This window comes from Geotrypetes seraphini, chromosome 2 (genome assembly GCF_902459505.1).
Source record: "Geotrypetes seraphini chromosome 2, aGeoSer1.1, whole genome shotgun sequence".
NCBI lineage: Eukaryota > Metazoa > Chordata > Amphibia > Gymnophiona > Dermophiidae > Geotrypetes > Geotrypetes seraphini.
In genome coordinates, this window is record NC_047085.1 from 61,990,420 (window position 1) to 62,004,962 (window position 14,543).

General features: G+C 43.4%; 1 protein-coding gene across 2 annotated transcripts in view; it reads right to left on the minus strand.

Annotated features, from left to right (window-relative positions):
• Positions 1-14,543, minus strand: part of RIMS2 (regulating synaptic membrane exocytosis 2) — a 1,127,809-nt gene that overhangs the window by 311,590 nt on the left and 801,676 nt on the right. For both annotated transcript variants that reach the window (XM_033933083.1, XM_033933078.1), the window contains one exon: positions 2,169-2,231. In XM_033933083.1, the coding sequence (XP_033788974.1) occupies positions 2,169-2,231 (63 nt within the window). The remainder of the gene's footprint in view (positions 1-2,168; positions 2,232-14,543) is intronic.

Genomic DNA, 14,543 nt, shown 5'->3' on the forward strand with positions numbered 1-14,543 from the left:
ACACCCCTACAGTAGATTTCTTTTGTGACGTTACTCCCGGTATCAGCTCAAATTTGATCATGTTATGATCACTGTTTCCTAGCAGACCCAACACAGTTAACTCTCGTATTATGTCTTGCATTCCACTAAGGACCAAATCTAAAATAGCACCCCCTCTCGTTGGCTCCCGGATTAATTGCTCCAAAAAGCATTCATTTATGACATCTAGGAATTTTACCTCCCTAGCACTCCCCGATGTAACATTTAACCAGTCACAGTGGAGATAAAGCATCCTTTCTACCCATCCTTGTCCAACAGCCAGCTGTGAAACTTCAGTTTGGAGTATGAGAGGGAAAGAAGAGCCCTGCAACTCAGAGGGAGCCAAAGGACTTTTCTGGGCAGCCTAAAGGTGAGGTCAGTTATCCTTCCTATAATAAAGCATTGCTAAGTTCCAAGTGTGAGTCAGGACCTTTTTGGTTCTTAGCAGGGTTACCAGATTTTCCTTTGGGAAAATCCGGACCCAAGGCCATGCACCCAGGACCGCCCAGTTCCACAGCTGTCACACCCTGTTCTGCCCCCCCCCCCACCCCCAGACTGCATCTGTGCATGCACAGATGCCCCTTCCCAACGTGATTTTGTCAAGAAGCTTTTCAAAATCCTGACAAAGTGCCGGGTTTTGAAAAGCCATCCAGACTCCCGGACATGTCTGGGGAAATCCGTACGTCTGGTAACCCTAGTTCTTAGGCCAGCACCGTTAGTTATATCTCAGGAATAATTTAGTTGCACTCATTATTTCTCATTATTTCTCATTATTTTTCCATGAACTCATAAGTCTTGCTGCTAAGTTTTGTTATTGCATTGCTATACTAATATAACTATTCTTTTATATTACATACACATATACACATGTATATTTTTATATTACAAATAAATTGTAATATATTTCCAAAATGTAATCCTTGTTTGCCTTTATTACCAAGGTTACACAGAATCTAGGGGATAGTTAGGCACAAATCATCCTCTAGAGCAGTGGTTCCCAACCCTGTCCTGGAGGAACACCAGGCCAATTGGATTTTCAGGCTAGCCCTAATGAATATGCATGAAGCAAATTTGCATGCCTATCACTTCCATCATATGCAAATCTCTCTCATGCATATTCATTAGGGCTAGCCTGAAAACCCGATTGGCCTGGTGTTCCTCCAGGACAGGGTTGGGAATCACTGCTCTAGAGAAGCCAGTTAGCCTATAAAAAATAATTTGGATAATTATACAACCCTAAAGCACCTGCATAAGTTTCTCATCTGAGAGATTTAGTTCTCTTTAGATAACTATCCTTACAGTGTGAATTTCAATCCTATAAATATGCACCCATTGTCTATGTAAATGCAAGGAGAAATAGCATTTATGGTTATGTTTATTTAAGATTTGATATACCACTCCTGCATTTTACTGACCTAAGTGGTTTACAATGTATCAAACTAAAATGAAATTAGGTGCTTAAGAAAAACTACCCTATCTGTCTCGAAGGCATAAGCATCCTAAGCCCAATTCTATAATGGTGTGGATAAGCGTTAATAACTGTAAGGAAATTGTACATAAGGGAGAAGCATGGGCGTGGCATGGGTGTGTCTCCTCTTACATGTGTAACTCACAAAATACTGTAAATTGCATATGCTGCTGCCATTATCTTCCCATTGTTTTACCAGGTCTATGAGCCCTAATGTGTCTCCATTCTCCATTTACCTCCCTTTTTTTTATTTCACTTCAATGTATTTAAAAACTTCCCCTCCCCTACTTCCCTTTCGTTCCATGTACATCAGTGTAAACTTGTCCAGTATTTTTAACATCTGATAAGATATTTCTTTTAATTTGCCTCTTTTTATTTCTTTTTAATCTCATTTTATTGTACACTATTTAGACACTTGTTTGATAGACGGTATATCAAATATTAAGAAACCTGAAACTGGTGTTAACTGCGGGTGCAAAAATTTTAGGTATGCCAATGCCAATTTGCATTATAGAACAGGCACTCCCTGTGCTGCATCAGTGCACCTAAAAGGTAGTGCCCACTTATAGAATTACTGCTTTAATGTGTTATAGACCTTATGTGTATGGAATTATGGGGGTTTTCTAATCAGAAAATAAAACCACTTATTATTTATAATGAAAAATAATGAAAACAGCCATACCTGAGACTACTCCAATTCCATCATCGCAGTCTGAAACTTCACTATCACTGATTCTTTTCGATCCTGCAAAAAGAAACCTTGTTATTAAGGGTGAATACTTTTACATACTGAACATAACAGCTATGAGATAAGCCAAAGCATCAGAAAGCCATAAAACTAGACCACCACCACAGGAAAAGGTGAGCCATTACAAGGTTAGTAGAGCAGTAAAGTCACAATTAGTTTCTATAAAGAAAAGTCAGCATGAAGGAAAGTTAGCATGATAATTAGCAAATACCTTAATAGGTGACTTAATGTGAAAGGGTTTGTGCTGTAATCATGCAATATGCAGCATGAAAAGATTTGCTATGTTTATTGAATCGTGCTTTTCTCAAGCATATTAAAATTATGTCATCACTGCTGAAATAAAACCCATTATGAGAGTTATCTTATAAAGGGAACACCTATTTTTAGGCAAAATAAATGCTCCTATTTGAAATGTATTCTATAAAAAGGAGAAAATGCTTACTTTCCTTTAGGGAATACTTGTGTAAAATATATTTTTGAGATATTATCTACTTTTTATGATGATGCTATTTTTGGTGGTGTTCACAACCATACATTGTTTCATCGTATTTGTTTGTTTGTGTATTTATTTATGGTCAAATATATTTTACCATATATTTGTAACAGTTCATTTATTTTGTTTTAGACTTTTTATATATTTTTCATATATATTTGTTTTATAACACTTGTATTACTGTTTAAAGATCAAAGACTAAAAACAAAATAGTATAATCATTATGATTCCTGGATTGTTTTATGGGGGGGGGGTTGATTCCATCATGTATGGTTCCAGAAAAAGGAGGATGGATTGAGGCATCCGGGTTTTACTTCCATTGCTTTCAATGGAAGTAAAACCTGGATCCCTTATGGCTCTATTTGTATCCTTCCCCCTTTGAAACAGCACTTTGCTGATTTAAGAACATAAGAATAGCAATGGTCCATCAAGCCCAGTAGCCCGTTCTCACAGTGGCCAATCCAGGTCACTAGTACCTGGCCAAAACCCAAGGAGTAGTAATATTCCATGCTACCAATCCAGGGCAAGCACAGGCTTCCCCCATGTCTTTCTCAATAACAGACTATGGACTTTGCCTCCAGCAAATTGTCCAAACCTTTCTTAAAACCAGCTATGCTATCTGCTCTTACCACAACCTCTGGCAATGCATTCCGGAGCTTAACTATTCTCTGAGTGAAAATTTTTTTCCTCCTATTGGTTTTAAATGTATTTCCCTGTAACTTCATCAAATGTCCCCTAGTCTTATCCTAGATCCACTTATACCCGTTCTACTCCACTCAGGATTTTGTAAACTTCGATCATATCTCTCCTCAGCCGTCTCTTTTCCAAGTTGAGGAACCCTAACCTTTTTAGTCTTTCAAGTTCAAGTTCAAGTTTTATTACCATTTGATGAATCGCTTATACAAACTTTCTAAGCGATGAACAACTTAAAAAGCCACTAGTTAGTGGTCAAACAAATAATAGGGTACAAAAGACAACGTACATAATAAATATAACAACTAACAATTTTTCTTGCAGTCAGATTAAAGACAGACATGATCATAGAAGGAAAGGGGGGAAAAGTTACAATTCATTCTATATTGAAAAATACATAAAAGAGAAAAAATGAGAGGCGTTCCATTTGATTACATCATCGGGGTTTTCAGATATGTTTTATGTCTCTAAGTTTCATTGAGTATTTTTTTGTTTGCCTGGATTTTTATGTTTTTACATCAGTTTTACTCACTTTTGTAGTTAACTTTTTGCACTGCTGGATGAGGGTCTTTTCACCCCAGAAGTAGTTTTAAAAGCATCCTGCACTTGCTACAGGCTTTTTTTTTTTACTCAATCAATGAGAGAGGATAGCTGTTGCTTTGTTATTTGAGTGCTGCTTGATTTGTAAGTATTTGGCTTGGTTTTTTTCTTTCTTTACAACATATCTCACTAACCTCCCTCTTTTATAAAGCTGTGTTAGCGTTTTTAAAATCATCAGCCATGGCGGTAATAGCTCCGATGCTCGTCAAATTTCTATGAGCGTCAGAACTTTTAGCGTCATAGCCGGTGATTAAAAAATGTTACCACGGCTTCATTAAGGGGGGAGGGGTGGGTAAGTTTTGGCTTTATTTGAAGTTGCATTCTTAAAGTGCTGTTTCAAGTTGTTCTTGTAACACAGGTATGTATAGAGCTTTTTGCTTTTAGGGGAAGTGTGTAATTAGCCTTGTCTAGGTATGTTTTTTCTACTTTTGTATGGTATGCAACAACTTATGGCATACTAAATGTATATGCTATGATGCATAACATTGTACCTAAGCACTATTATTTGTTATGAAGTACCACCACATAGAATAATACACCTGTGATAATTTTAGATATGATGCACCACCATATACATTTACATAACTGTTTATTATCTTTATAATTTTGAAACTATAAACCGTATTTTTCGCTCCATAAGACGCACTTTTCTCCCCAATATGGAGTGAATATTCAAGTTTCAAGTTTATTAGGTTTTTTTGAATATACCGCCTATCAAGATTATCTAAGCAGTTCTACAATCAGGTACTCAAGCATTTTCCCTATCTGTCCTGGCGGGTTCACAATTTATCTAACGTACCTGTGACTTGCCCAGGGTCACAAGGAGCAGCGCGGAGTTTGAACCCACAACCCCAGGGTGCTGAGGCCGTAGCTCCATCCACTGTGCCACACACTCCCTCCGCCCCGATACCTTTTTGTAAATGCTGGTGGTCCAGCATGGTCTTGCCAGGAGCTTTCTGCGCTCCTGCTGGATGGCTGCCTCCTTTCTTGCTGCAGAGCGGAGCATAAGGCAGGAACGTAAGCTTTTTGCTTCATGCCTGGTCCTGCGCGCTGCTCGTGAATGGCTGCTGTCAGTTCTCTGCAGCAAGAAAGGAGGCAGCCATCCAGCAGGAGCACAGAAAGCTCCTGGTGAGACCGCACTGGACCTCTGGCATTTACAAAAAGGTACCGAAGGGCGGGGGGCTGCAGGCTGCCTACCGCCAGACGCACCAGACTATCAGATGCACCTACGTGTAGAGAAGGAAAAACTAAGAAAAAAAATTCTGAACCAAATTTTTTTTTCTTGGCTTTTCCTCCTCTACATGTAGGTGCGACTTATAGACTGAAAAATACGGTACATATTGTAACCAGACAGACTTCGTGCCTGCCCTGGTTCCAGATAGGGTGCCTATTAAGACTCCCGGTAAAACCCGGAAAGGAGTGTCTAAAGGTTGTCCTAGGAAGAATCTGGCTGATCTTCAGCCTGACCACCAGAGGGAGTTGGAATCTCCTGAAAGTTTCCTAGACCAGCAATATTCAGGTCACCAAAGGAGGAGCTCTAGAGCTGCTTTGAGGACTGCTGAATCAGCCAGGTTAGGGTGTGGCCCAAACAGTATAAAACCTGTAGCTCAGTTCAAAGCAGGAAGCAGGTTAGGGAGAAGGTTGGGACCTTTGCTCCCTGCGAGTCTCCTTGGGCCAGGCAGAAGCGAACCAGTCTCACCCATGGAGGTACAAGAAGCTGGAGATATTCTTGAAGAAACCGTGCCTGAGCTGGAACTCCCAATGGAGACTGACCTCTTGCCAGAGGAAATGAGCTTGGCTGAGGAAGCCATGGAAGTTGGTTTGTCCACCAGCTGTACCTGTTAACTGAAAGGAGCAGTGAAGAAACTGTGAGTGCATTTTTTTTTCAGCTTTCTTTATTGGAGAGACTGTTTGGAACAAAGCTGAACCTTTAAGGACTTGTTAGTTTTCTTTACTGTTCTGCATTTTTGTTTTTTCTTGTTAAGAAGCTGAGGGTGCCTGAACTGAGGGAGAGGTTTGCTATAATCTGGGAGGGAAATTTGAAGCTATTATATGCTGAAAAATAAAGCAAACCTGAGGCACTCTCCTTTTCCTGGCAGTGCAATTTCATGGCTGCCAGAGGCTTCCTTTTGAAGCACTAACAATAGGGTATCCAGTGCCTTAAACCCTGTTGTGTTTTGTTGTTTGTAATGAACTAAATGCCCTGCTTAGGAGCAGGCTAAATTGAATGCTAAGGGAAGCATAAAACCCAGTGGGGTGAAAAAAAAAAAAAGTATTTTTTTTGTAGTTTATGTTTGGACTGTTCATTATTCTGCTGTTTGAATTTGAACTGAAGACCTTCTACTCACCTGTTGCTGGTAGTACTACTAATAATCCTGACTTTACTACCTAAAAGAAAATAAATCCTGAGTTTTGATTTACTTCTTTTTCTGAGGAATTGTGATTTATTTTTGGTTTTACTCTTGGTGTCAGTCCATGCCTGCAGGGTGACTCCAGGCCGGGTCACACGCAGGTGTTGTTGTGTGTGTAACCACTGTGAGGTGCTGTGGAGGCTCGTTCAGGCCACAGACCCGGTTACAATATATACACCAAACACACTGTTATGACTCATTTATGCATGTTTTATAAATACCTTCTGCATTTTCCTTCTTTACATTTCTGTTTAATTAGTTCTTAATCAGATTTTAGTATTTTAACTATTATTGCATTTTGGATTAGACATTTTGGTTCTGGCTTTGTGAGGGAGTATTCTTAAGGGAAAGGGGCAGTGTCTTATACATTCCCTCACTCCCTAAGCACAACCATGTCCAGTTGAGCATTTGCCCACCTGATACTGCATCTGGAAGCTGAAGAGTTGAAGTCTTGAGGTACCAATCATGATGCATGCATATGGTTCTTTGTTGCAAGCCATCCACTTGAGGGGCTCACGATTTGTGACAAGTAGGAAGTGCCATACCAGCAGATAATATTGGAATGTCTCCAAGGCTCACTTGACATCTAGGGCTTCTTTTGTAATTACCACACAGTTACTTCTCCCTAGGAACAGCTCGCACCTAATGTAGACCACAGGGGGGTATTCTCTATTCACATCTTGGGCTATGATGGCCCTGAGTCCTATTCCTGATGCATCAATCTGCACTATAAAGGATTATTTGAAGTCCAGGCTGACCAGCACCAGCTCCGAGCAGATGTCCTCCTTCAAATTCTAGAATGAGATATCCACTATCAATGTTCACTGAACCTTTTCTAGGGCTTTCTTCTGTTAAAGGCAGATTAGTGGTTTCACCTTCTCAGTAAACCCTGGTATAAATCACAGGTAATATCCAATAAGCCCTATGAGGATTGCACCTGTTTCTTGGTCTAGGGTACTAGTACCTGGGTGATGACTTCTACCTTCCTGAATCTGGGGTATCACTTCTTTTTCCCCAACTCTTCTGGATCTGGGGTTTAACTTGTTCTTTCACAACCGAGTACCCCAGGTATTAGATTTCTTTTCCTCCCAGGAAGCACATTTTAGGATTTGCCATCAATCTAGCAACCTGAAAATTGTCCAGAACTGCTTCTACCAGCATAAGATGAGTCCTCCGGTCCTTGATACAGGATGATAATGTTGCCTAAGTAGCCATGTAGTCGCCTTGTGATTTAAGAAGCTGGTTAACAAGGCATTAAAATATTACTGGAGCTCCTTGAAGGCCAAAAGGTAACAATGTAAACAGAAACAGACCTTGGGAGTTTGAAAAGGCTGTCTTCTCCTTGGCAGTGAGGGGTAGCTACTAATATCCTTTGGTCAGATTCAGGGTCAAGATGAACTGGGCTCCTCCCAACCTCTCAATAAGCTCATGAACTCTTGGCATTCAGTAAGCCTCCAGTTTGGAAACAGTGTTCTCCTTCCAGAAAAATACAAAATCAGATGCTTGGCACCAACATGAAGTGGATGACCAGTTATTGGCTGATTCCTCAGTGACACCCTATCCTATCTTCTCAGATACTTCTTTCATTGAAGTCTACTGATGGGCTTCTAAGATCCGATAGGTGCATTGCCAGACTACCACACCCTTCTTGGTGATGATATCATGAGTTGAAAGGTCAGTCTAGCCCAATATTCCTGAAAATATGTCTTAGTTTTAGAGTAACAACTGTTCTAGGTCAGCCTCTAGGAAAAAATCTGATCACTAAACAGTACATATATGGTCTGTACTCTGGACCAAAGGGGAAGTGACACAGGAGGAGTGGAGCTAGGAAGACAGCTGCCAGTATGTATAAAAAACAGGGCAAGAGTTGGGTTAAGGAGGCCCAGGGAAGGAAGAAGTGGATCCCTAGCATGTTCATTTCTCAGCTATTTATAACTACCATAACCTAGATGAGATAAGCCAATTCTTAATATAGTACTGGTGAGAGAGAGAGAAAGAATGTGGTTTGGCTGGAGCCAAACTAACGTTGGAGTGCTTGAGAGAGACTGACACCTATGTTTGTGGCCTGTCAGCCACAGACCCATATTCAGACTTCTTTAATCTGCCTTCATCCCTGTACCTGTGAGGTAACAGGCTTTATCCTTTTGAGTTAATAAATAGTTTTGTTTTTATCTTTATATCTGTATCCGGCTGTGTATCTGTGGGCCCACTCCCTAATCCTTGCACACACTACCACAAAGCTCTTTATCTGGCGAGGAAAATAAAAAGATTTTTCCACAACATGGGAAAGCAAAAAGGCATCCAGCCAATGAGACTCTTCAAGTCCAATGGTTTGCTGGTTGCTGGCCCAGTTGATAATTTAGTACTCAATGGTGGAGCACAAATTCAGCTGGAATAGAAGAACTTGTTGGGTCGGAGATTCGCTGCTGAGGGGCACCGAGGGACCAATCTGCAGACCAGACCTACAATCAAGAGAGGTCTGCTGTTTGCTAGGGGCCAGGATCCGGGATGTCACTGCTTGCCTTGACAGACTCATCAAGCCCCGAGACCACTTCCCCATGGTTCTAATCCACGTCGGAACCAACGACACCGCAAGGAGCAGCCCGGACAGCATACCTGAAGACTTCAGGGCCCTGGGGGAGAAGCTGAGGAGGATGGATGCGCAGGTAGTCTTCTCCTCGATTCTCCCAGTGAGGGGAAAGGGAAGAGCCAGAGAGGATCGAATACAGAGGGCGAACGACTGGCTGCGAGGATGGTGCAAGGAGATGAACTTCGGGTTTCTGCACCATGGAGAAGCATTGCAAGGACTACAGGGATACGACGGGCTACACCTGACCAGAAGAGGGAAGAATGTCCTTGGACACCGCCTACTCCAAAGGGCTTTAAACTAGGTAAGTCGGGGGAGGGTACAGGCACAAACAACATACCTGGCGAACTAAACTGCCAATACATTTTTGAGGCTGAGGAAAGTAGTCACCGAAATTCTAGATCTGGGTCAGGGGTGAGTGCACACACTTTCGAGTCGGGAGTAGGGTCACATCATATTTATGGGTCACATTGTAATTCCGGGTCTAGGGGGAGTACACACTGTAGTTCTGGGTATATGGGGAGTACACATTGTGGTTCTGGGCCTCAGGAAAGCACAAATAACACAAATAATGCTAAAGGTGTTCAAATAGCTCAGGCAGGAATATCCCCACTGAGACGTAACAAAAATACAACATGGAGGGCTATGTACGTCAACGCACACAGTTTAGGAAACAAGATCCTGGAATTGGAAACAGAAATAAGGAATGCCGACCTGGATGTGGTGGCGATATCCGAAACCTGGCTCACAGACTCCCACGGGTGGGACATGGTCATACCGGGTTACAACTTGCTTCGCCGGGACAGAGAGGGCAGGATGGGAGGAGGTGTAGCATTATATACTAAAGATAACATTAAGGTAACGAGAATCTCAGATGTCCAGTATACTGGGGAATCCCTTTGGGTTAATTTGGCCAGAGGGAAGGACAAATGCTTGTATCTTGGCGTAATTTACAGACCCCCAAGATAACAGGATGACCTGGATATGGAAATAATCGGAGATATAGAAAATATCACCTTGCGTGGGGACACAGTATTGCTAGGTGACTTCAACATGCCTGATGTGGATTGGGTTACACTTACCTCTGCTTCTGGCATCAGCAGGAGGCTATTAAACTCTATGAAAGGAGCAAGCCTCAGGCAACTGGTGTTGGAACCGACAAGGGATCAGGCAATACTGGACCTGATACTTACCAATGGAGAAAGTGTCACAGAGGTCTCGGTGGGCGACACATTGGCCTCCAGTGACCACAACATGGTATGGTTCAATCTCAGGAAAGGTTTCACTAAATCTACTACACTAACCAAGGTCCTCAAATTCAAGGACACAAATTTCAAAGAAATGGGAGACTTCGTTCACCAGGCGCTACAAAGCCAAGAAGAAACCGATAACGTGGAAGACATGTGGTCGATTTTGAAAGCAACCATACAAGAAGCAACAAACCGCTATGTTAAATCAGTAAGTAAACGGCGAAGGAACAATAAGCCACAGTGGTTTACTGCGGAGATCTCAGACCTGATCAAGGAGAAGAAAAAAGCATTCATCTCTTACAAACAATCAGGGAAGCAAGACTCTAGAGCAGACTACCTGACCAAATCAAAAGCCGTCAAAACAGCAGTCAGGGAGGCTAAATTCCACATAGAGGAGTCTCTAGCAAAGAACATCCAGAAGGGAGATAAATCCTTCTTCAGGTATATCAGTGATAGAAGAAAAAACTCAGGTGGGATTGTACGTCTTAGGAATCCAGACGGTGACTATGTAGAAAAGGATTCGGAAAAAGCCCAACTATTAAATGAATACTTCTGCTCAGTCTTCACCTGAGAAGCGCCGGGGCTCGGCCCTCAGCTACAGACAAGGGTTGGCTCAGTTGACCCGTTTAGTAACTTTGAGTTTACGCCCAGCAGTGTCTACAGTGAGTTGTCAAAGCTCAAGGTTAACAAAGCAATGGGGCCGGACAACCTGCACCCCAGGGTGCTTAGGGAGCTGAGTGATGTCTTGGCGGAGCCACTGTCCGTGCTCTTCAACCTCTCCCTTAGTACAGGCAGCGTCCCGTTGGACTGGAGGACGGCTAACGTCATTCCACTCCACAAGAAAGGCTCAAAGATGGAGACAGCAAACTACAGACCAGTGAGTCTAACATCGATAGTGAGCAAACTAATGGAAACTCTAATCAAACACCAATTGGATAAGATCCTGGATGAGGAGAATCTACGGGATCCCCGACAACATGGATTTACTAAGGGGAGATCATGCCAATCTAACCTGATCAGTTTCTTTGACTGGGTGACGGGGAAGCTGGATATTGGGGAGTCCCTGGACATCGTGTACCTGGACTTTAGCAAAGCATTCGATAGCGTACCACACCGCAGGTTGCTGAGCAAGATGAGTTCTATAGGATTAGGTGACACATTGACGAAATGGGTTGGGAGCTGGCTTGGAGGTAGGCTCCAAAGGGTGGTGGTGAACGGCACCCCCTCCGAAATGACGGAGGTGATTAGTGGAGTACCACATGGCTCAGTCTTGGGCCCAATCCTATTCAACATCTTTATAAGAGACTTGGCAGAAGGGCTTCGAGGTAAAATAACATTATTCGCCGATGACGCCAAACTAAGTAATGTAGTGGGCAAATGCACAACAGACGAAGATTCAAGGCCCTACAACATGATGCACGACCTACTCCTACTGGAGCGATGGTCTAGGACATGGCAACTCAACTTCAATGCCAAAAAATGCAAAGTTATGCACCTGGGCAGCCAAAATCCATGCAAGTCTTATACCCTTAATGGCGAGATCCTAGCAAAAACGGTAGCAGAACGAGACTTGGGGGTAATCGTCAGTGAGGACATGAAGTCTGCCAATCAAGTGGAGCAGGCTTCGTCCAAGGCAAGACAAATCATGGGCTGCATACGAAGGGGTTTCGTCAGTCGTAAGGCGGAAGTCATTATGCCATTGTATAGATCCATGGTGAGGCCCCACCTGGAATACTGTGTGCAATTCTGGAGGCCGCATTATCGCAAGGATGTGCTGAGACTGGAGTCAGTGCAAAGAATGGCCACCCGGATGGTCTCGGGACTCAAGGATCTTCCATACGAAGAACGGCTTGACAAATTACAGCTATACTCGCTCGAGGAGCGCAGAGAGAGGGGAGATATGATCGAGACGTTCAAGTATCTTACGGGCCGCATCGAGGCGGAGGAAGATATCTTCTTTTTCAAGGGTCCCACGACAACAAGAGGGCATCCGTCGAAAATCAGGGGCGGGAAACTAATCTAATCTAATCTAATCTAAATCTTGGGTTTATATACCGCATCATCTCCGCAGATGGAGCTCGACACGGTTTACATGGTTAGGGAAGGAACGGAAATCCAGTGGAATTAAATAAGTATGAGAGAAGAGAGGTTGGTGTGAGAGTGCCAGGAGCGGGACGGGGTTACGTTCTGGAGAAGAGCCAGGTCTTCAGATGCTTGCGGAATGGTAGAAGGGGGCTCAAATTGCGGAGAGGGGAGGGGAGACTGTTCCAGAGCTGAGTGATTCTGAAAGGGAGGGAAGAGCCAAGTTTACCAACAAGGGAGATGCCTTTTAAGGAGGGGTAGGATAGTTTTAATTTTTGAGTGGATCTAGTGGAGGTTGAATTTGAGGAATTCCAGGATAGAGGGATAAAAGGAGGAAGGATACCGTGGAGGATCTTGAAGGTTAGGCAGGCACATTTAAAGTAGACCCTGGAAATAACGGGAAGCCAGTGGAGTTTGGATAGGAGCGGTGTGACATGGTCAAATTTACTTTTTGAGAAGATAAGTTTGGCCGCGGTGTTCTGGATTAGTTGGAGTCTGTGGAGGCTTTTCTTTGTTAAGCTTAGGTAAATGGAATTGCAATAATCCAATCTGGAGAGGATAATGGATTGTACGAGGACGGCAAAGTGTTTTTGGTGGAAGCAGGATCTCACTTTCCTCAGCATGTGAAGGCTGCAAAAGCATTTTTTTATCAGGGAGTTGAGGTGGTCGTTGAAGGATAATGATGAATCTATGGTGATGCCCAGAACTTTGCTAGAGAATTCCAGCTGTAGAGAGGAGCCTGTGAGCAGTGGGATGGAAGTGGGTAATTGATCAAGTTTAGGGCCGAGCCAGAGTAGTTTAGTTTTGGACTCGTTCAATTTCATTTGTACAGTGTGAGCCCAGGATTGAAGTTTGGTTATGCAAGAAGAAATGTTAGCTACGAGATTGGTGAGGTTCGCGTCGGTCTCGATGAGGACCAGGATATCGTCGGCGTAAGTGTAGAGTGTTTCTAGGGGGGATAGGTGGAGAAGATTCAGGGAGGACATATAAATGTTGAAGAGGATGGGAGATAGGGGGGAGCCTTGTGGGACTCCACAAGTCGGTTTCCATGGGGAGGAAGAGGAACCATGTTTGGTGACGGTGTAAGAGCGAGAGCGTAAGAAGTTCGAGAACCAGTCAAGGACTGTAGAACTAATGCCTATCTCGGAGAGTAGGAAGATTAGAATGTCATGGTGGACAACGTCAAAGGCAGCAGAGAGGTCGAATTGAAGGAGAACGGCAAATTTTTTGTGAGAGTGAAGTTGTTGGATCTTCGAGATTAGGGAGGCCAGGAGGGTTTTGGTACTGAAGTTGGGTCTGAAGCCATATTGATAGGGTAGGAGGACAGAGAATCTTTCCAGGTAGGCTGAGAGTTGGGAGGAGACGATGGACTCTAGCAATTTGGTTAGGAGCGGAATGTTTGCTATTGGGCGATAATTGGATGGGGAGGAGGGGTCTAGGTCAGCTTTCTTCAGTAGGGGGGTCAGTGCAATGCGTCCCATTTCAGGGGAGAAGAGGCCCGATGATAGGGCAGAATTTATGAGTATGGTGAGAGAAGAGATGGCCTGTGTGGGTATTTTCTCAAATAGATAGGATGGGAATGGATCCAAGGTGCAGTTACAGGATTTCAGTTTCAGGCAGAGTTTGAGGACCTGCGAATCGGATACTTGCTTAAAGGTAGACCAGGATCTGTTGACTGGGACGGGGGTGAGGACCTTTGTAGTAGGATCGGGGGAGGCGGGCACCAGAGGATTGTAGGAGACTACGGGAGGGAAGGAGCTTCTCAAGGCGGTGACCTTTTCATTGAAAAAGTTTGCTAGTAGGTCCACTGATGGGGAGGAGGGAAGTATGGAAGGGTTGGTGTTGGGAGTTAAGGAGCGCCAGATATTGAACAACATACTGTTCTGGTTTTTTGAACTGGAGATCTTGTCACCATAGAAATTTTTCCTAGCTCTTTTGAGTGTATTGTTGTAGAGTTTAATGTTGACTCTCCAGATTTGTTTATCTGCGGGGGATTTAGATTTTTTCCAGATGCGTTCCAGGGATCGACATTTTTGTTTTAGCACCCTGTGTTGTGGGAGGTACCAGGGGGCCTTACGGGAGTAGGAGATGGTTTTGGTGGTCAGCGGGGCGAGAGATTGGTAGGTGGATTCTGAGAGAGTGGTCCAATTGTGCCAGTTGGTTGCAGAATCTGATGGCTTAGGATTGGATGAG